Consider the following 20,659-nt stretch of genomic DNA (forward strand, 5'->3'; position numbering starts at 1 on the left):
TACCAAGTCATAATTACGACAATATGCTATTAGGAGATAGTAAGCCATAATTCTAACATATTAAGTTGTAATTGTGACATTGTAAGTCAAAATTCACAAAGCAAGTTATAAGAAGATACTAATTCATAATTATGAGACATGATGTCATAATAATGAGATAGCAGGTCATAATTATGATATAGTACATGCTATTTATGAGATACTCAGTCATGATTATTTAGTATGTGCTAATTATAAGATAAATAGTCACAATTCAACAACAAATTCAACCAAGTCACAGCAGGATCCTGTTATTATGAGATAGCAAGATAGAATTAGTAGAGACAGTGGTGGAAACAGTCTTCCGTTATGCTTAGGCAGCTATAAAATCTCCCGTATGACTTGGTGCTCTGGTATTCGCTTTTCCAGCAGTCCAGCCTCCCCAGTTACATGCGCTTCTGTTCTAACAGACGCAAATAAAATAGTGGAGTCCCACAAAAGCCGTTTCATTTGCGGCCTAAACTCTACCGAGTCCCAGGACTGCTCCGAAGAACTGGATTGCAGTATGAGTAACACTGGGGGTCGTGCGAGGTCGTTGAGAACAAACTGCCATATTTATTTGCCCAGAGCTGGACAGGGCAGAGCTGTATAATCTGATTGCTGTGTATGACAGAAGGGAACAATCTGGGATGTATGAGTGGCTTTGGGTTGCGATCAGGACAGTTTTACTCATCTGCGCTTTCATACGAGTCTCAGTTTTTCCTTTGGACCAATTTATACTGAGCCAAATGAATTGGCACTTGGCATTCAGCAGATGATATCAGTTCCATTAAACATGAGGGTGTGTGAGTAATGCAGTTTGGGCCTTGCAGCCGTTGTGACGGCTGTAAACCGGGCAGTACTGGATCACATTCTGGGGCTGTATGTATCAGCCTTACCACAAACAGACTGAACTAGACATGTTGGGCCAGATTTATGAAACACACCATGTGACGGTAAGTGCACATAGCATGGTGGGAATGCATTTCCACACCCATAAACAAGAACCAAGAGTCTGGCCACTTCCTATTTCCCCTGTTATATCAAAAACAGGGGCACCCGCGAGTGAGTCCTCAACGAATGGGGAGAATGGAGCTGAAATGGAGCTAGACTTAGTTTCTAATGACTTGTGGATGCAAGTATTCCACTAAACAAAGCAAAGAAAACCTGTGTGCTTCTTTTTTTTCTACAGTAAACAGGTTTGGGCAGCAAGACGCTGGCATCTCTGCTACTGAGTGCCGTTGGTTGTTGAAAACAAAATGATTGTTTTAACAGTAAAAACTGAATTCAGTTTTAGTTTTCATGTGCAAATAAAACTCCTGATATTCTGGATTCAGTATTTACTATTTACTTTTTACATGTAAATTTAATTTTTATGTGTAAACTGATCAATAAAAATTGAGATCAAGAAAAATCTGAAATAATTAATTAATTAATGGTATATTAATTAATTTCAGCATGTCAATTTCATTTTTAATTCAATAAAAATGTTAAATAAAATAAAATAAAATCCAAATAAAAACTTCATGCCTGTTACCCAGAATTGTCTATGAACCGAAATCTTCTCGTCTTGGAGCTCCGGTGCAACTATTGGCTGAACTGTTACTGCAGGCCTTTACTGCAGGCTCCCTAGTGGCCAATGTAAATCAAACATCAACAATATTTGTAAGTAATATAATCAAATAACCTGCTGGGACAGGACCCAGATGGATAATCTAATAAAGCATCACCCTTTAACTCCGTTGTCAGACTGTCTAGAACACTGCTGGCTCTCTGTGTGTGGATGTGCAATAGACTATTTCTCTTTCTTGTGTAAGGTTTGGTTTGTCATCCTAAAGACAAACTTAAATCAGGATTGCTTCTCTCTTTCCTTTATTAAAGACTCTGTTAACAAATCTACACAATTCTGTAACCGTAACGATGTACTATGGGAAAAGCATTCATTTAACAGTGCTGTACACAAGAAATACACTATACTGCCAAAAGTATTCGCTCATCCGGCTTCACACGCATATGAACCTGAGTGACATCCCATTCTTAATCCATAGGGTTTAATATGATGTTGGCTCACCCTTTGCAGCTATAACAGCTTCAGCTCTTCTGGGAAGCCTTTCCACAAGGGTTAGGAGTGTTTATGGGAATTTCTGACCGTTCTTCCAGACACATTTGTGAGGTCAGACACCGATGTTGGACGAGAAGGCCTGGCTCACAGTCTCCGCTCTAATTCATCCCAAAGGTGTTCTATGGGGTTGAGGTCAGGACTCTGTGCAGGCCAGTCAAGTTCTTCCACACCAAACTGGCTCATCCACGTCTTTATGGACCTGCTTTGTGCACTGGTGGGCAGTCATGTTGGAACAGGAAGGGGCCGTCCCCAAACTGTTCCCACAAAGTCGGGAGCATGAAATTGTCCAAAATCTCTTGGTGCTGAAGCTTTAAGAGTTCCTTTCACTGGAACTAAGGGGCCGAGCCCAACTCCTGAAAAACACCCCCACACCATGATCTTACCTCTTCAAGCCTTGGTGACCCCAGAAATGGACTCTTTCTTGAAACCTGCTTTTCTTCCTTCTGAATGGATTTAAGTCCTAACAAAAAGGCAAATAGACAAATGTTGTTCATTTGGAGATGAATGTTTTTTTAAGCGCTCAGCTGGTTTCCTGATACGTTTAATCTGCAACAAGAAACTCTTCAACACTAAAAAGTCGCAAGGCTGGATTCAGTTTCTCATTCACCAGCTTTTTATTCAAATTCTCTCGTTCCACCTTAAATGGTGCAGCGGTTACATTCTGGCACCTCAAGCACCGTTTAAGGTGGAATAGGAAAATTCAAGAATGAGAAGCGACTTCAGCCTCGTAAAAAAAAAGTCAAACGTTGTAAGACATTACAGAAGAAACCGTTCTGCTTTTGCAGAGAAGTTTCCTGCTGGAGATGCGAGAAAAGCGGCTACAGCTGAGCTGAAGCTTAAAGCAGAGCAAAGTAAGCCTGTGTTTTCGTTTATATTATATTTTTTCTTAGCCTATACCAGTACATTACCACATACTGAGACATTTATTTTAGATAGAAAGGACAAAATGGCTCTTCTTAACATTTGAGTTGCCATTCCCTGGAATCACCAATAGAAGATCCAAGCTAAAATGAGGCCACCTCTAATATAAAATGCAATGACATAACAGTTATGATTATCAGAATCAATCAGAATCCCAGAGGGAAATTGCAGTATAACTGATCATATATATGTATATATATATATATACATATTGCTGATGTCAGAAGAAAACCTTGCATCTCCAAAATGCCAACTTTACAGGAGAGGGAAAAACCCACTTTACTTTTAATGTAAGTCAATGGAACCAGACGTGTTTCTATGTCATTTTGGGCCGTTTCCTTTGGTCCATTCAGCATCAAATGTACACACAATGTGAAGGGTAGCAGGTATTTTCAAATGATGTCAAAAACTGAAAAACGAGTTTTTCTTCCTACAGCAGTGAGATATATATAACTTTCAATTTTTGTTATAGCTGATATTACAACTTATAATCATGATGATAACAAAAAACAGTTGTTTTCTTTTAATTAAAGTCGTGCATTTGCCATTTTTCTGTGTCTTTGTTTTGCTACTTTTCACTTCTGCAAGGATTCTGCAGGTGGGATATTAAATATTCATCGGATCACTTGCCTGAACGCTGCATGGGGTGAGATGAAGCGTTCCGCTGTGAAAACTGATCGCAGTACAAAGAAAACAATTAGCTACTCTTGATTTGAAAATGACGCTTTCCAGCCAGGACAAATTAGCATGCATGGGCTTGATGTTTGAGACTAGATGAGACAGAAAATTGCCTGACGCTGAAACCACGCTGGAGGTCTGAAATGTTTCTGAGGAACTGCCTTTGCTGCTGGTTTGTTGTGTCCATACTTAAAAGCCTCTCATCAGCCTTGCAATTTCAAAACAAAATATTGCGAAGTATTGCGGGAGGTCTATGTCAGCATGAGTCTGCGCTGCCCAGGGCTACTAAATCAAGGTCAGATCCAGGCCAACTTCACTTACTGCAAAAAACGATTAGACATGTGCTTCACATGGGAGCTTGATTTACAGGGGCGAGGGGAGCGCGCAGGCAGGCCGCAGAGCTTTTATAGGTTTGAAATCTTCATTGGTTTCTCATTTTCAGTTTGGTTTTTGTTTTGGTTTTGGAGTTTAATTTGGCTTCAAGCACTTCAGTCAGTTTTACGGATGCATTAAGAGTTTTAGTTCAGTTTTTATTTAGTTTCAGTTCTAGTTGTCAGTTTTACGATGAATGCTGCTGTGATAATAAGTGTTTGATTAGAGTAGAATGAATTGAACATTAAGGAAGCCAAACATAGAAAAGTTCCCGTTCAAAGCTTTCACTCATGCTGAGCCTTTAAGGTGCCATTACAGCAGCAACAACAGCAACATTGCTTTTTTTTTTTTGCTATTTTTGCATTCCCTCACAAACTTTTTGTGTTGCCTTGCAAAATGTTTGCATACTCATGCAAAATCCAATGCATTTGCAAATGAAAGCAAAATCATTGCAAGATACAGTGAAATCATTGCAAGATACAGTGAAATCATTGCAAGATACAGTGAAATCATTGCGAGATACAGTGAAATCATTGCGAGATACAGTGAAATCACTGCAAGGGAAGGCAAAATGATTGGAAGATGCAGTGAAATCATTGCGAGGTAATGGCAAAACCATTGCTAGGGAAGGCAAGATCGTTGCTAGGGAAGGCAAGATCGTTGCTAGGGAAGGCAAGATCGTTGCTAGGGAAGGTGAAAATATTGCAAGGCAGCGTAAAACCGTTGCGAGGGAAGGTGAAATCATTGTGAGGGAACACAAAACATTCGCAAAGGAATGGAAAATTCCACACTAAAAGAAAAGTTTGAATAAAAGGTTTCTTCTTCATAATTCTGTTTCATTTTAGTTGAATTGGCAGCAAACATTGTGATCTTGATTTAGTTGTCATTGTATTAAAAACTGTCATTTTTATTCAGTTTCAATGATTATTATTTAATGAAGTATTTACATAATTCATTTTTTATTCAGTCCTCCTTCTCCCTCCATCACTCAGCCAACTCTGACATCTGTTATCATTGCAGTGCCAAAGAAGATGTGAGTTTGAAAAGTTTAAAAAAGTAGTGTTGCTCTGACTGGGAGAAAGGACATGCTAGCCCTCACCCCCTTGGTGCACGTCACCCACGCCATGTGCACTAATGCCCTCCTATACCATCATGAATACTGGCTTTAGAACTGAGCACTGATAACAAGCTGGGTGGCCTTCAGCCCGGAGGACACAGTGTCCATGATTTCCTAAAGAATTTGAAATGTTGATCCGTCGGACCGCCGGACACTTTTCCACTTCCCCTCAGTCCATTTTAAATGAGCTCAGGCCCAGAGAAGGTGGCAGCGTTTCTGGATCCTGTTTATATTTGGGTTCTTCTTTGTGTTTTAGAGTTTAACAGCATTTGTGGATGCAGTGATGAACTGTGTTCACAGTCAGTGGTTTTCAGAAGTGTTTATACCCAATCACGTTACTGACCTGTTGCCAATCAACCACCAGGTGTTTTTTTTTAGCATTACACAACGTTACCAGCCTTTTGTTCCCCCGTCCCAACTTTTTAGGAACATGTTGTTGGCATCAGATTCAAAATGGGCAAATATTAAAAAAAAAAGCACCTACATTTCTCAGTCTCAGCATTTGATATGTCATCTTTGACGCATTTTTAAATGAAATATAGGGTGTAAATGATTTGCACGTCATTGCATTTTGTTATTTACATTTGCAAACAGATTTCCAGCTGATCATGGCTTACTGGAGATGGTCAAAGAGCAGAAAATCTAAAGACCATGTGTCAAACACAAGTCAGGCCCTTCTGGTGGTTGAGTTTGATGCCCCTGATCTAAAAAACACATTACCAGAAAAACGAGGCCTGTTCCTCCGGAGCTATGAGGCCCTGTGTGAAATCCCAGTGATAGGACTGATTTGTAAGACAATGCTGCCCTCTTCCACCTGCAGCTCTGTGTGGACCATGGACATCTGACAGCCAACAGACAATCCGAGGGTTAAAAACTGAGTTAATGTCTGCCGGCAAAGGTCCGTCAGCTCAAGCAAGGGTCCAAGTCAGTGACTCTTATCTGATCATAAGTCAGTGCATGCAAATCGAACCGACAGCCTTGTTATTCAGCAATTTCAGAAACAATCGCTGCAGTTATTCCACGTTCCTATTAAAGACACCTGCCACTGTGCTTTTGTTTCATACTGCTGTCACAGATAAACGAGACAAAACACAGCTGTGGTCCCAAAATAACACACATCACATTATTCTACTGCATTAAAAACGGTTTTAAAGTCATTTTTACTCGTTTCGCATTGTTTTGTTTCCAGTCACTGCGGTTTTAACAGAGACAATGAAAAGAAGAGCACGTGTGACAGTTAGAGGGGGTGTCTGAACACCCTCATCCCAGCGAGTCAAGAAAGTAGAAGCAGTTAAACTGAATTCCAGCCCGCTAGTGTTCAAAGTGTCCCTGGATAACTGAAATCCAGCCGTTTACATTCGCGAGGCGTCTTTACGGATTCGTTTCATTCCCACGCGTCTAACTCAGGAAGGTGGGGTTCATTAAACGAAAAACCTTGCTAATAATTGAGACATGGTAGGGAGCCCTCTAAAATGACATGGTGATCATTTTTTAATAAGGTGTGGCCACAAGTTACTACATTGGGGCCACAATTTACTATACTGAGGCCACAAATTACTATATTGAGGCCACAATTTGGTATATTGAGGCCAGAATGTAAGATAGGCCTATTGAGGCAATGAATTTCTATACTGAGGCCACAAATTACTATATTGAGGCCACAATTTGGTATATTGAGGCCACAATTTGGCATATTGAGGCCAGAATGTAAGATAGGTCTATTGAGGCTATGAATTTCTATACTGAGGCCACAAATTACTATATTGAGGCCACAATTTGGTATATTGAGGCCACAATTTACTATACTGAGGCCAAACATTACTATATTGAGGCCACAATATTGTATGTTGAGGCCACAATTTACTATATTAGGGCCATAATTTACTATTTTGAGGTCACAATTTCGTAAACTGAGACTGCAATTTAATATATTGAGGCTATGAATTATTATATTAAAGCCACAGAATTGTGTCTTTTTGAGGTCATGGACGACTACAGGCCACGAGTTATGAGAAACTTAACTCGTGCCTACAATATCCTAATTCATGGCCTCAAAATAGTAATCCATGATAATTTGACAATCAGATGAAAAAATGATGACACCACATTACTTTAGAGGCTCCGCAACGCTGTGATGGCGCGTGCGTGTGCTCGTCTCGTAGAGCATGTGCGACGGGACCAGGCCGCGTCACATTAGTGCGCTTGTTGCCTAGTGTACTAGACCGCGAAGCGCGGTCACGCTGTTTGGAGCACCGCCCGCGCCTCACTGGGTCGTCGCTCCGCCTGCAGCCGAATTTCGACCGTAAACATCCCGCTGATTTTAAAGCGTCGCTGAGCGGGAGGCGCCATCTTAGCGCGATTCAATGAGAGGGACGAGGAAGGAGGGAAACCGCTTTTAACCTCTCTCCAGCGGGGAAGGGAGAACGTACACCGCTCCACGTCGCCGCGGGGACGTTACAGGTGAATGGTGAGTTTAAGCCGCGAACCGCGGCCTTTTCGGCGCGCGTAAGGTTTCCGACCGCTCGCTAAGCTAATTTAGCCGCGCCGTCGGGCTAGCTAACCCCGTTAGCAACATTAGCGCTTAACTCGCAGTTTCGTTCGGTTTAGGCTACTTTTCGGACTAAATGAACTGATCCCGTCCCTTTTTGACCCCATCTGCGTTCTGTTCGACCGTGTTTGGAAGCCAGCGCGTTGTTAGTTTTGCGGAGCAGCTAAGCTAACACTTGCTAACCACTTAGCTTGCGTGCTAGCCGCAGCGCCAGTTTGCTTTTAGCCTCCTGACGAATAAACTTGGCTGTTTCTGTTCGCAGTCCTGCTGTTGTGTGTGCGCATTAGTCTGGGTAAGTGTTTAGACAAGAGACCGCTTAGTTGTCCAACGGTCGGTTCGTGTTTGTTTGGTTTTGTTTTCCAGCCAATACGCAAACGCACGAAGCTGAAGGCAGCTTCTTATTCCGATCTTTCCGTTCCACCTTAAATGGTGCAGTATTTACTTTCTGGCGAATTGGGTTAACTAGCGTTAGCTGGCTCGCTTATTCGCCAGCTTCGTATTCCAATCTTCCCTTTCCACCTTAAATTGTATTTTCCTGTTCCACCTTAAGTGGTGCAGTAGTTGCTTTCTGGCGAATTGGGTTAATTAGCGTTAGCTGGCTCGCTTATTCGCCAGCTTCTTGTTCGAATCTTCCCGTTCCACCTTAAATTGTATTTTCCTGTTCCACCTTAAGTGGTGCAGTAGTTACTTTCTGGCGAATTGGGTTAATTAGCGTTAGCTGGCTCGCTTATTCTCCAGCTTCTTGTTCGAATCTTCCCGTTCCACCTTAAATTGTATTTTCCTGTTCCACCTTAAATGGTGCTCTGGCGAATTTGGTTAGCAGGCTCGCTTATTCGCCAGCTTCTTGATCAGAATTTCCCGTTCCACCTTAAACAGTGCAACATGCAAGTTAACTTCTGCGCCATTTAAGGTGGAACGGGACATTTCGAACAAGAAGCTGGCGGATAGGAGGCCAGCTAACCAAATTCGCCAGAAAGTAACTGTCGCACCATTTAAGATGGAACAGGAAAATACAATTTAAGGTGGAACGGAAAGATTCGAACAAGAAGCTGGCGGATAGGAGGCCAGCTAACCAAATTCGCCAGAAAGTAACTACCGCACCATTTAAGGTGGAACAGGAAAATACAACTTAAGGTGGAACGGGAAGATTCGAACAAGAAGCTGGCGGATAGGAAGCCAGTTTCGGCCTCGTCGTGGACGCTCGTCGCTTCGCAGCTGGTCGATGTAAACATGCGTGGCGTTATTAACACCGCGGGGCGCTTTTAGTGCATGTAACTGAATTCTGACCCGGGTTTACATTTAGACCAGTTCAGATGACCTGCAGCTGCATAGACGGCGGGTTAATTCGCATGAATCACCTTTGTGCTTTAAAGGGAAAGTCCACCGATTTTTCATCGCGTCTGTCTAATTCAGAAGCTGATTTGTAAGCAAAGCTGTTCAGGTAGGTTTGGCGTGAAGTTGTGGATTTGCAGAGAAACGTAGTTACTGACGTGCTAAGATTTATTTACAGTGGTGATGGTAGTTAATCACCAGGGCTCCTGTCGTCTACAACGCAAATATGGTCATTTTATTTACTGTGCAAGACCGTAGATGAACCTGCAGGTCTCTTCTCAGTCGTTATGTTAATGAAATATGGTGATTCTAGAAAAAAGTAGGATTTCTTCGGAGAATAATTCCTGGTAGACGGTTAGTGATGTAGCTCTCTGCTGCAAATTAAATCTACTGTAAAACGGTGTCTCAGACATCAGCTGATGCCAACCCTTTCGTCTAATAGCTTTCTGGAAGGGAGCTTTTGGAGGCATTAAGCTCCTGAGACGTCAGGTTTCTGACTCTAAGAGCATTTCACGAACCTCTCAGAGCGATATTGTTGATGTTAACCGTGTAATTATGCGGAAATCTAGTAAAATTGGTGGAGTTCCCCTTTAATGTTGCTGCCTGTGCTTGCTGCTTCACTCTACATCTAAGACTCTTATGATCTGCTTATTTTCCCTTTTTTGAGACCAGATTTACACCCTCTTAAGATGGGTGAAGATCAGGTGTGTCAGTGGTTCTTTCAAGAGCAACAAGTTGCTGTAATTTGTTTTGTGTCTCCCAGGTGTTGCAGCCCCTTTATCTTTGAGTGATCTTTGAGGGGCAATGTTTTACGCCCACTTCGTCCTCAGCAAACGTGGGCCGTTGGCCAAAATCTGGCTAGCGGCCCACTGGGACAAGAAGCTGACCAAGGCCCATGTCTTTGAGTGCAACTTGGAAAGCAGTGTGGAAAGCATAATCTCCCCCAAGGTGCGTTTTTGTTCCTTATTTGATGTTTGTTATTGGGCTGTAACTGTGCGACGAAACCTGTTGGATGTAAATGTATGTAGACCGTCTTCCCCCTTCCTAAATTGGTGCTGATTTTGCAGGTGAAGATGGCTCTGCGTACATCTGGTCACCTTCTCCTGGGTGTGGTGAGGATCTACCACAGGAAAGCCAAATACCTGCTTGCTGACTGTAATGAGGCATTCATTAAGATCAAAATGGCTTTCCGACCAGGTAATGACAGATTTATACCTGCGAGATTCCCATTTATTGTTTCGTCTTCAACGTTTATTGTAATTCACACTGGTTGGCATTCAGCACATGAAGACACGGCTATCCGTGCTAAAGGAAGATGCATTGAATTTGTTCTGAATTGTCTGTGCTCGTCAGGTGTTGTGGATCTCCCTGAAGACAATCGTGAGGCTGCTTACAACGCCATCACCTTGCCAGAGGAATTCCATGACTTTGATCAGCCCCTTCCGGATCTGGAGTAAGCTTGCACGTAGCTGTTGTGCCTGTTCTGACAAGGGTTCGAGACCCTGTGCTAGTGATGTGATCCAGTCATTGCCTGTTGGTATTAAATAGCCAATATCATGAGAAAAATACAATAAAAAAATCTATTTAACCCCATCCTGTCATATTCAAGTTACAGGTTATTATTATTATTATTTTTTTTTATTAACACTGAATTTTTTCAGTGAGGCATGATGCATGGCAACTAGGCATTTACATGTCGCAAACACACAGTAACAAAACCAAACCACTTAGTTTTAGGGGATCTGAAGGTTATGTAAAAGTTAAATATGCCTGTTTTTGCCACATAAAAAATGACTTTTGTTACTGAAAAATGTAAGTGCTTGTCTGAGAACAGATCAAATACAGCACAAAATACGGGTTACCAAGGATTGGTCTTGATAGGTTGACTGTCATGCAAAGGTTTCAACTTTTTACTGACCTATGGTGATAAATTGCTTGTAGTTTTCATCTTTGAGCTTTTCTGAATCTTAAGTTTAAAAATAAAGCCTGTAATTCATTTAGTGTATTTTCAAATGCCCTGCTTGAAAGAATATTTGTGGAATTGACGTTGCTCTACATTTCCCCTTTAACTGCTCCATAAGCTCAGAGTAACGGCACTACAGTTTATATTTGCACTGTTTATACCCACAGACATTAATCTGCATGTGCCTTATGTCGCTTTAGTGTTCGTTTCAGAAGTCTTATTTGTTTAATTCTGTTTTTCTACAATTAATGTGTATTTTCATGATTTTTTTTTGTGTCTGTTTAAATTCACTTTTCCTGTTTACCGTCTATTTAATGTTATTGTTACACCGCAGGGTCTAAGCGTAACGCAGTTTCAGTGCACTGTATGTCCTGTACATATTGTATTGACGATAAAACTGACTTGACTTGACTTTCCCCTCTTCTAGTGACATAGATGTAGCACAGCAGTTCACGCTGAACCAGAGCCGGGTGGAGGAGATCACCATGAGGGAGGAGGTGGGCAATCTCAGCATCTTGGCTGACAACGACTTTGGTAAGAGTAAATTAAATTAACTGCACCTGTGCTTCACTTTTGTGATAAATAATTCAGTTAAATACAGTGCCCCCCTATGTGCCCATAGGTTTACTGACTTGTAGATAGTTTCCGCACCCTGGTGACCTCCTGATGTGTGTTACAGGTGACTTTGGCATGGATGACCGGGAGATCATGAGGGAGGAGAGTGCCTTAGATATGGACATCATCCACGGATCATCTGCTTCCAACCTTTTGCTGGAGGCGGAGCCTGGCCCTGCCCACTTGCCTGATAAATCAACTAACCTCGACTATGATGACTTTGGAGAGAACAACCTGGAAAATAGTGATGGTGGAATACTCGGTAAGTACTTTGTAGACGGCCCTAATGGTGTGGTTTACAGTTAGGAACTGATTTTTCAGATAAATAGATTATTCTTAGTTGATTTACTGGAGTAGTTGTGTTAGTTCAGTTCATTTAAAAGTAAATCTATTTGCTTGTTTTTAGTGGATAAGCTCTTGAGCAGCGATGGCGGTGGAGGAATATTTGACGATCCTCCAGCCATCACGGACAGCGTTATGATGCCCCCAGACCACAGAGATGACGACGATGACTTTGACGCCTTTTCCCGTGAGCTCATTTTCTTTTACTGCTTCATGGGATGCCATATCAATTCGGTTCCTTTTTAACTTGTTAATATTCTTAAAACAGAGTAGAATACTCATTCGTTGTTCGTTATTCCTCTGTGTGACGTTGCCGAATCAGCAGCAGGTGCTCCGGACAGTCCTGATTCAGGCCCTGTTGAGCCCCTGCCCAACACCACAGACCAAACAGAGCAGACCACACTGGTGCCCAATGAGGAGGAAGCTTTTGCCCTGGAGCCCATAGACATCACTGGTAAAGAAACAGCCAAAGCAAAATAGAATTTCTTTGCAGTTTGATGTTCCCTAGGGAATTTTCTGGTGAGGAAAAGTTAAGTGTAGCTCTGCCCCAACGACAAGTGCAGAATGCGTGAGATTCTGAAGGTTCTGTCATCATTCACAGTGAAAGAGACAAAGGCTAAGAGGAAGAGGAAGCTGATTGTGGACAGCCTGAAGGAGCTGGACAGTAAGACCATTCGTGCCCAGCTGAGTGACTACTCAGACATTGTGACCACGCTGGACCTGGCTCCACCTACCAAGAAGCTGATGATGTGGAAGGAGACTGGAGGGGTGGAGAAGCTTTTCTCCCTGCCTGCACAGCCACTCTGGAACGGCAGACTGCTTAAGGTACCTCAACACTCAGTCTTGCCAAAGTCAATGCTTCACCTTATTCCGTACAGGTTTTATTAGTGTGAAGCTCAGCGTGCAGCATTATTCTTCACCTTTATGCCTTTTGCTGTGCTCCAACAAATTAGCCCAACCAAATGTTTAATCCAGTCTCGTAATGCTCATTGCTGGAATAGTGTAATCCAAGATTTAGAAAAATGGTGCTGATTCAAGTAAAGTAATGCTAAGCGTTTAAACGTGGCAGATGTTCACACGCTGCCTGACCCCGCTGGTGCCGGATGAGCTGAGGAAGAGGAGGAAGGGTGGCGAGGCTGATAGTCTGGAGGAGTTCCTGAGGGAGCTGGAGAACCCTGAAGTTCCCCGAGAAGAGCAGATGACACAAAGTAGAGATGTTATCGGTAAGTATGTTGACAGATGTGATACTGGACAGTAAAGACGAGCGCTTTGAAGTGTCGCATATGGCCTTGAATGTATTGTGTGAACGCTCTGACCGCCGTCTGCAGCTGTGTTCAGCTTCCAGACAGATAATCAGGTGGGTTTATTCTGAATAGGAGTTCCCGATTTGGCCAGGGTTAAGTTGAGCATTAAGCAACTCAATTTGACAAGTGGAATTTCTCTGCAGAGCTGAGTAAAAATGTGTAATTAAAATACAATTCACACATTTAATTCACAGTTGTCCACAGTTGCTGGGGGTGCCTATTTTATAGTGTATGGTATGTGGCAAGAACGTTGCATCACAAACTGCCCAACCCAGAGTGGTGTGGCTGCTGGCTTAACATGGGTCGTAGTACACGGGTAACAAAACATTATGGTGAATGTTAAATTAAAATGTCAGACATAATGTGTATTTGTCTTGAAATCAGCAGTGCATTTGCAATTTGTCTTGAGGCACTTGTTTATATGCCAGCTCGTCCAGAGACGGTGCATTTAAAGATGATTGCAAGCTGAAAAAGTGCTCAAAATTGTTCAGAATTTGGCACAGCTGTCAGACGGCTCGCTCGCTTCGCCAACTTGCATTTCAGCCTCTAACTGCTTTAACAGAAGTTGTTTTAAGGGACTGTAATGGGTGTCGTTAAGTTGCTTTAAATTGATAGATAAATTCGGAGGTGTAGCTGTCGTTGCTCTTCGCAGGTTTAAAACGCTAGAGAATTCATTTTTCTCTTTTTTTTTCTGTCACAGACCAGACCATAGTGGAGGAGCCCAGCATGCTTCAAGTCTCATCTATCGAGGGCAGTCGAACAGCTCTGGACGAGACTCTGATGCCTCCCCCCTCCAGACAGCGAGGAGTCAAGCGCAAGTCTCAGGAGCCCGAGACCGTTCTGCCGGTGAGTCAGCTCGTGCCAGCTACTCCTCAAGCCCTCCTGATTTGATTCAAAGGAAAATGAGTAGAATGGATTGAATTTGTAATATAATTGAAAATGTTGGCCCATGTATATTAGTTAACCTCTTACACTGACGGCTTACTACTCAGCTGTTCAACCTAAGGCTTGTTATACAGGGTGAGTCAAGTCAGTTTTTTTATGCTGTCACAAGCCTCCACAAGGTGGTGGTGCGGATTTTCTCAGCATACACAATTTGAGATGACCCCAGAGATAAAAAGTCAATAATAAAATAAAACATGTCCTGTGACTTTTGACTCAACCTGTACAGTAATGACTTTAATTATGAATTTTTTAGTAACAGCTGTGATTCTAATATTTAATAATAAACTCAGAAAGTTAATTGGGAAGCTGAAGCGTGGTCCCACATGAGTTCTCAGAGTTTGAGGTAATTCATTTGATTGTACTTTTTGTTTTTAAATTAGACATTTATGCTGTGTGTGTGTGTGTGTGTGTGTGTGTGTGTGTGTTGTATGTAATGCTGTGTTTCATTTGTGTGTTGCGTCTGCAGCCAATGGGCATGCTTGATCAGACTCTGCAGCCAGTGGAACAGTCTCTGGTGTCCCAGCAGCTCGATATGCCACAGGTTGACCTGCCACCCGAGGACAGCACAAACCTCTCCAGACTCGTCCCCGAGCTAGACCTGCTGGGAGAGAAAAACAAAGAAAAAGACGACAGCGAGGAGGAGGAGGTACGAGCTTTGACGCTTGTTAAATTGCTTTATAGACAAAAAGTAAAAATGATCACTCGGACTAAACGACGTTAATATTAACGTATTCATGGAACCGATTCAGCAGCTTTGCTTAATGGACACAGTGTAATGGGTATATTCAACAGGGTTGTTGCAGTGAGGTTAAGAGTAAAGGAGTTCGTTGAGAAGTATGAGATGACGTGTGGCTTGGGAGCTGTCTGACACAATTTGGTATTGTTTGATTTAAATAGGAGGCAGAGGGTCAAGGTGGAGACCAGGACCAAGAGGAGAGGAGATGGAACAAGAGAACCCAGCAGATGCTGCATGGACTTCAGGTATGCCACTGATGTTACTGCAGTGCGTGTGTGAAGATTGCCGTCTTCTTCCTTTGCTGATCGTATTTGAAATGGCAATATGCTGATTATCTCGCATCGTGTCAATATGAGTCGTGAAAAACCCACATCGATAGTTTATGAGCTGGCTAAGCTTTTTTCTGTCAGTGATGGGTGGTGGTGGTAGTGGGAGGAGGGGAAATAATATGATATTTTCCCTGCCCACTGGTGCAGAGTTATGTGATAAAATCAGGAGGAAATGGTTTCTTTTCCTGTGAATTGGATATGACATGCCTAATATGACCAGAGACGCGGTCCATCAGGGTACAGTCGTGGTTCAAATTGACCAAGTTAAGATCTTACTGTCTGTGTTTATCTGCCTCTGTCTGTTTATCTATCTATCTATCTATCTGTCTGTCTATCTCTGTCTGTCTCAGGCAAACAGACAGATATATAGACAGGCTATCTATGTCTGTGTTCGTCTCTCTCTCTCTCTCTCTCTCTCTCTCTCTCTCTCTCTCTCTCTCTCTCTCTCTCTCTCTCTCTCTCTCTCTCTCTCTCTCTCTCTCTCTCTCTCTCTCTCTCTCTCTCTGTGTGTGTGTGTCTCTCTCTGTCTCTCTCTCTCTCTCTCTCTCTCTCTCTCTCTCTCTCTCTCTCTCTCTCTCTCTCTCTCTCTCTCTCTCTCTCTCTCTCTCTCTCTCTCTCTCTCTCTCTCTGAGTCTGTTTGTCTATTTGCCTGTGTCTGTCTTTGTCTATCTATGTTTGTCTGTCTGTGTTTGAGGTCTTGTTCGTTACATGGTGTTCTTGCTGAATGATGCACTATTTTAATGCAGGATTCAAAGTCTAATTGATCACTTTTCGTTTTTTTTCAGCGTGTGGTGGCTAAAACTGGCGCCCAGTCCATCAGCCTGCTGGAACTGTGCAGGAACAACAACAAAAAACAAGCCGCTGCCAAGTTCTACAGTTTCCTGGTCCTGAAGAAACAGCAAGCCGTCGACCTGTCCCAAGCAGAGCCCTACAGCGACATCGTCGCCACGCCGGGACCACGGTTCCACATTGTATAGATCTGTGTTACTCTCGTTTTAGTTGTATTTAACACTTTTTACTGTTCAGTTTTCTTTTTTGTACCTATTTTCAGCTTGTTTCAGGCCAATTTTTATGCATTTGAATCAAGATGTATTTGATCATGCAGAGATTGTCCTCTACATAGCAGGGAGGGAGGTTTGCATGTCGTTCCTTTTTGTACTCCTGTAACCTCAGTTGAACTTTTCAGCCCCGCTTCTTCGTTCCACGGATCATTTCTGTTTTATTACTTTGGTTTTACCCGCTAGGTTTTACAGTTGAAATACAAGTAGAATAGGTGTATACATTTTTACCTTTTTGATAATGTCACATTTGAGACAAAGGTTTATTTTTGGAAGCTGTGGTGTATTTGAATGATGCAGAAGCTCAACGTTTTGTATCTCTTTTAATGATGATGGTTATTAAAGGATTATTAAAACTCTATACAGATTGGGAACTCTATGCACTTAAGCATGATTAATAATAGCCTTCTAGCCGAATTGGTATTTCAACTGATGTCATTGTTTTTAATCTTTCGATAGCGTTACACTTTGTACAGCTCTGTCAAACACCCCCAGTTTCATTTAATATAATACAATATAAATTTAAACCTGGAATATGGTCGTCATTGACTTCGTACGTGTAATTTTGTGCTACTGATAGTCTTTTGTTGGTGTATGTTTGCAGTGTTAGTCAAACTGGGTTTCATCTCTGTAGCCTTGGCCTTCAAAAACTACAGTGTACTGAGGTTTTATGGTGTACAGCTAAATGTGTGGTGACCAGAACCTCAGAAGACGATCAACATGTTCAACATGTATATGAAATTTAATTAAGATGTAAACAAAGTCTGTCAGTGTGGTTTGATGTGAAGTGGCTCACTGCAGAGAAGCGTAATGACTGATTTATTAACATGGGTAGTGACGATTTGCTGACCGGGCCATTGGTGCTGGTGGGACACCAAGGACAACCCACTGCAGATGTAAACATTAGATGATCAAGTAGCCCTTGAATATGTATTTTTTATTATTATTATTCAGGTCCAGGCAGAGGGGCATCTGTCCTCTGCTCACTGTCCACCTCTCCTGCTCCACTCACTGTCCACCTCACCAGCTCCACTCACTGTCCACCTCACAAGCTCCACCCACTGTCCACCTCACCAGCTCTACTCACTGTCCACCTCTCCTGCTCTACTCACTGTCCACCTCTCCTGCTCCACTCACTGTCCACCTCACCAGCTCCACTCACTCACTTTTAGGCTAAATTTGCAGCCCATTTTTAATTTTCTTCAGTTATTTTAAATGAAAATGGCTTAAAACAAATATTCAAAAGAAAAAAAATGATCAAAAATGTAAATGCTGTATGTCATATATATTATGTCAACAAAGAGTGTAAACAGTGGTTGGATAGTGTAGTGGGTAACACCTCTGCCTTCGACACTGTAGACTGGGGTTCAGTCCCCACCTGGACAAGCGCCCCACACTATACCAATGAGTCCTTGGGCAAGACTCCCAACACCACCTTCACCGACCTGTGTAAAACGATCAAACTGTAAGCCGCTCTGGATAAGAGCGTCTGCCGAATGCTCTACTTCCCAAACCTGTGAAACGGAAACAAAATACTTTGGGAGAGATGCTGAAACCAGCTACGTACCTGACGAGTTCAATACTCTTCATCTTCTAGATGGCACAGTGGGTAGCACTGTCGTCTCACAGGTTCGATTGTACATGTCTGTGATGGACAGGTGACCTGTCCAGGGTGTTTCCTGCCTCTCGCCCATTCAACGCTGGTATTGGTTCCAGCTGTGTTTATTAGTAGGTTGCAAAGCAGAAATCTGATTGTTTGTCGGACTCATGTAGACCTGGAGTTTTCCATCGTCTGAAATCCTCAAGTGCATTGAGCGTTGCAAGAATTACTGACAAAATCAGATTTAATGCAGTTTATTAATTTATCAGATTATTAATTGCATCTAAACACATTCACTGGAACCAGATCCACTTGGTATAACCCTGCAGAGAAATGTATCAACAAATTTGTCGAGGGTTAAAAAGGCAGTAAATTAATCAAATGCAGTGGTGGACAGTAACTGAGTATCTGAGTAAATGTAATTAGTTTCTGTACTTTAGTATTTTTGGTGTATCTGTACTGAAGTTTCTCCGTTCTGGACTTTTTCCTTTCACTCCACTACATTTCAGAGTCTAATATCCGACTTTTTCCTCCTACATTCTGAGAAATCTGTCGTTCCTTTTGGTTTCTGTGTGTATAAAAACGTAACATGTCAAAACGAAAGAAGCGCAAAGCCAGAGCACCAATCAGGGCCCAGCGGTCACTTTGTTTAGAGCTGGTTTTGACCTGTTGGTCAGACCGACCCAGTGCAGCACGCGGTTCAACGTCAGCGCAGTGGCGTAAAACTTTGGGAGAGTCTGTTCAACATAAATGATGAACTAACCTAACTTTGTGTAAATAGAGCTCAATATAGAAATATGTCCACATATGCAGTCGAGACTGACGCGGCTTTTTTCTGAATTTCTACAAACACCATTTCATTTTATAGTAAATGAGTTTGGGCTGGTTTATGTTTATGAACAGACGCCTACAGATCAACATAGTAAAGGAGCTCATCTGTGATCCTGAGTTTAAAGCCAGTTTTTATTCAACTTAAACTTGGAACTAAGTTGTAAATAAATCTGAAACTGAAACTTTGCTTGTGTGTAAAAAGTGATTTCAGAGCCACTCGGTTCTCCCTGATGGAAACTGTTTACCTTCAGTGTTTTGTGCTTCTGATCATTTTAATAGACGTCAGCGTCACTAATTAATGACGTTCTATTAAAAGACTGGTTTACCAAGAGAGACGCTGGAGGACTTTCACCTGAAATGAGTTCATGAAGCCAGTCTGGTTATAAAAATGATAACAGGACATCAGAGCCAGAATTACTCTTTTAGTACTTTTACTTTATACTTAAGTACATTTGAAGGGAAATACTTTAGTACTTTTACTCAAGTGGAGGTCTAAAGGGAGGAACTTCTACTTTTACTGGAGGGATATTTTACCTTGGGCGTCTCTACTTTAGCTCAGGTACATGGTTTGTGTACTTCATCCACCTCTATGCAAGTGCAGTTATTTTGGCTCTGAAATCCAGCACTGGCTAAATGTTCTGCTGTTTCAGACTGGAGTAAATATCGGTCAGGTCCTTATTGTTTTCTGCTGATTCTAGTATGATTCTGATATGCATATTATTGTCCCCGGCCCGCTGGTGCACAGCGATGTAATCAAAATGAGAAACCACACATTTAAACTATTTCAGATAAACCAAGATGAATCTGGCGAAGGAAATAAACATAATAAGATGTAAAAAGATATTTAATTTAAGATATTTAATATTGTCAGCTCAGTGAAAAGCTTTGCTGCTGATTAGGAGAAATTTCTCACGTTGCCAGCAGGGGGCAGGCTTGCCTCAAAGTTCATGGCCACTCAGATTTGACAGCAGAGACTGGTTACTGCATTTTCAAACACTCAAGATATTTAATGGGGCACTTCCATCAGCCTCATGAGCTGCGCTTCATCCCAGTCTACAGCCTTGCCGGCTGCACTCACGTGAGCCTTTTATTAAAGCCTGGAATCACTTTCAGAAAGCATCAACAGATTCCTTCAGCTGGCAGACTCGCTTTGGCATTCTTAACGCTCTGAAAGGCTGTGTACACATACCTGTAATTACTTCTTCTTTATTTGCTTGCTGTCTTTGATAAGTGGGGGACTAGCAGAGTACAGTAGAATGAAAGGGAATCTGTGCGCAATGTGATAAATAAATAATTCACCTGCGCTCCTACAGTAGTTTCTTTACATTGCATCACTGCTTTGCTGAGCCACGCTTGTAATGTGGGCCACAAATGTATTTAGGCCATGCTGCTTTGTAGAGATGATTGCTAGGAATAAAAGGAAATTCCTCTCAGAATTAGAGCCAGCGGCTGCCTCGTTTGGTGGGTTCGTCAGCTGTGCTTTCGGGCTGTTGGGTCATGTTTCCAATAAGGCAGTGCACTCGATGGTCAGGACTCAGGTGGTAGGAGCTGCACGGAGTGGAGCTGAAGCCTGGATGCTGGAACAGATGCTGTGTTAAACATTTAGATGCTGTTGCCCAGGTAATACGGGGTAAGAATGGTGGGGTTGGAAGACAGTTTGGATCTGAGCCGAACTCCAGATGAGGACGACTGGGGCCGTATGGCAAAGATTTGAGATGACAGTGAGTTTTTCTTCCTGATGCAGATACTGAAACCTTCCATACTGGCTGATTTCTTTGAAAACTAATATGCTTTCTATGCAGTGCTCACATTACCCAAACACTACACT

General features: G+C 42.3%; 1 protein-coding gene across 3 annotated transcripts; it reads left to right on the plus strand.

Annotated features, from left to right (window-relative positions):
* Positions 1–7,490: 7,490 nt before the first annotated feature.
* rad21a (RAD21 cohesin complex component a) lies at positions 7,491–16,931 on the plus strand. 3 transcript variants are annotated; one of them, XM_017684354.2, is made up of 14 exons: positions 7,491–7,695; positions 9,872–10,056; positions 10,176–10,305; positions 10,462–10,561; positions 11,499–11,605; positions 11,751–11,948; positions 12,093–12,215; positions 12,351–12,482; positions 12,630–12,853; positions 13,098–13,251; positions 14,033–14,178; positions 14,744–14,923; positions 15,175–15,258; positions 16,128–16,931. In XM_017684354.2, the coding sequence occupies exons 2-14, from the start codon at positions 9,913–9,915 to the stop codon at positions 16,317–16,319; spliced, it is 1,914 nt and encodes a 637-aa protein (XP_017539843.1). In that variant the 5' UTR covers positions 7,491–7,695; positions 9,872–9,912; the 3' UTR covers positions 16,320–16,931. The 3 variants fall into 3 exon arrangements, with proteins under 3 accessions (XP_017539843.1, XP_017539844.1, XP_017539845.1); XM_017684355.2 differs by having other exon boundaries at positions 7,491–7,688; XM_017684356.2 differs by having other exon boundaries at positions 7,495–7,695; positions 12,354–12,482.
* The last annotated feature ends 3,728 nt before the right edge of the window (positions 16,932–20,659 follow it).

Source organism: Pygocentrus nattereri, chromosome 24, assembly GCF_015220715.1.
Source record: "Pygocentrus nattereri isolate fPygNat1 chromosome 24, fPygNat1.pri, whole genome shotgun sequence".
In the NCBI taxonomy this organism is placed as follows: Eukaryota; Metazoa; Chordata; class Actinopteri; order Characiformes; family Serrasalmidae; genus Pygocentrus; species Pygocentrus nattereri.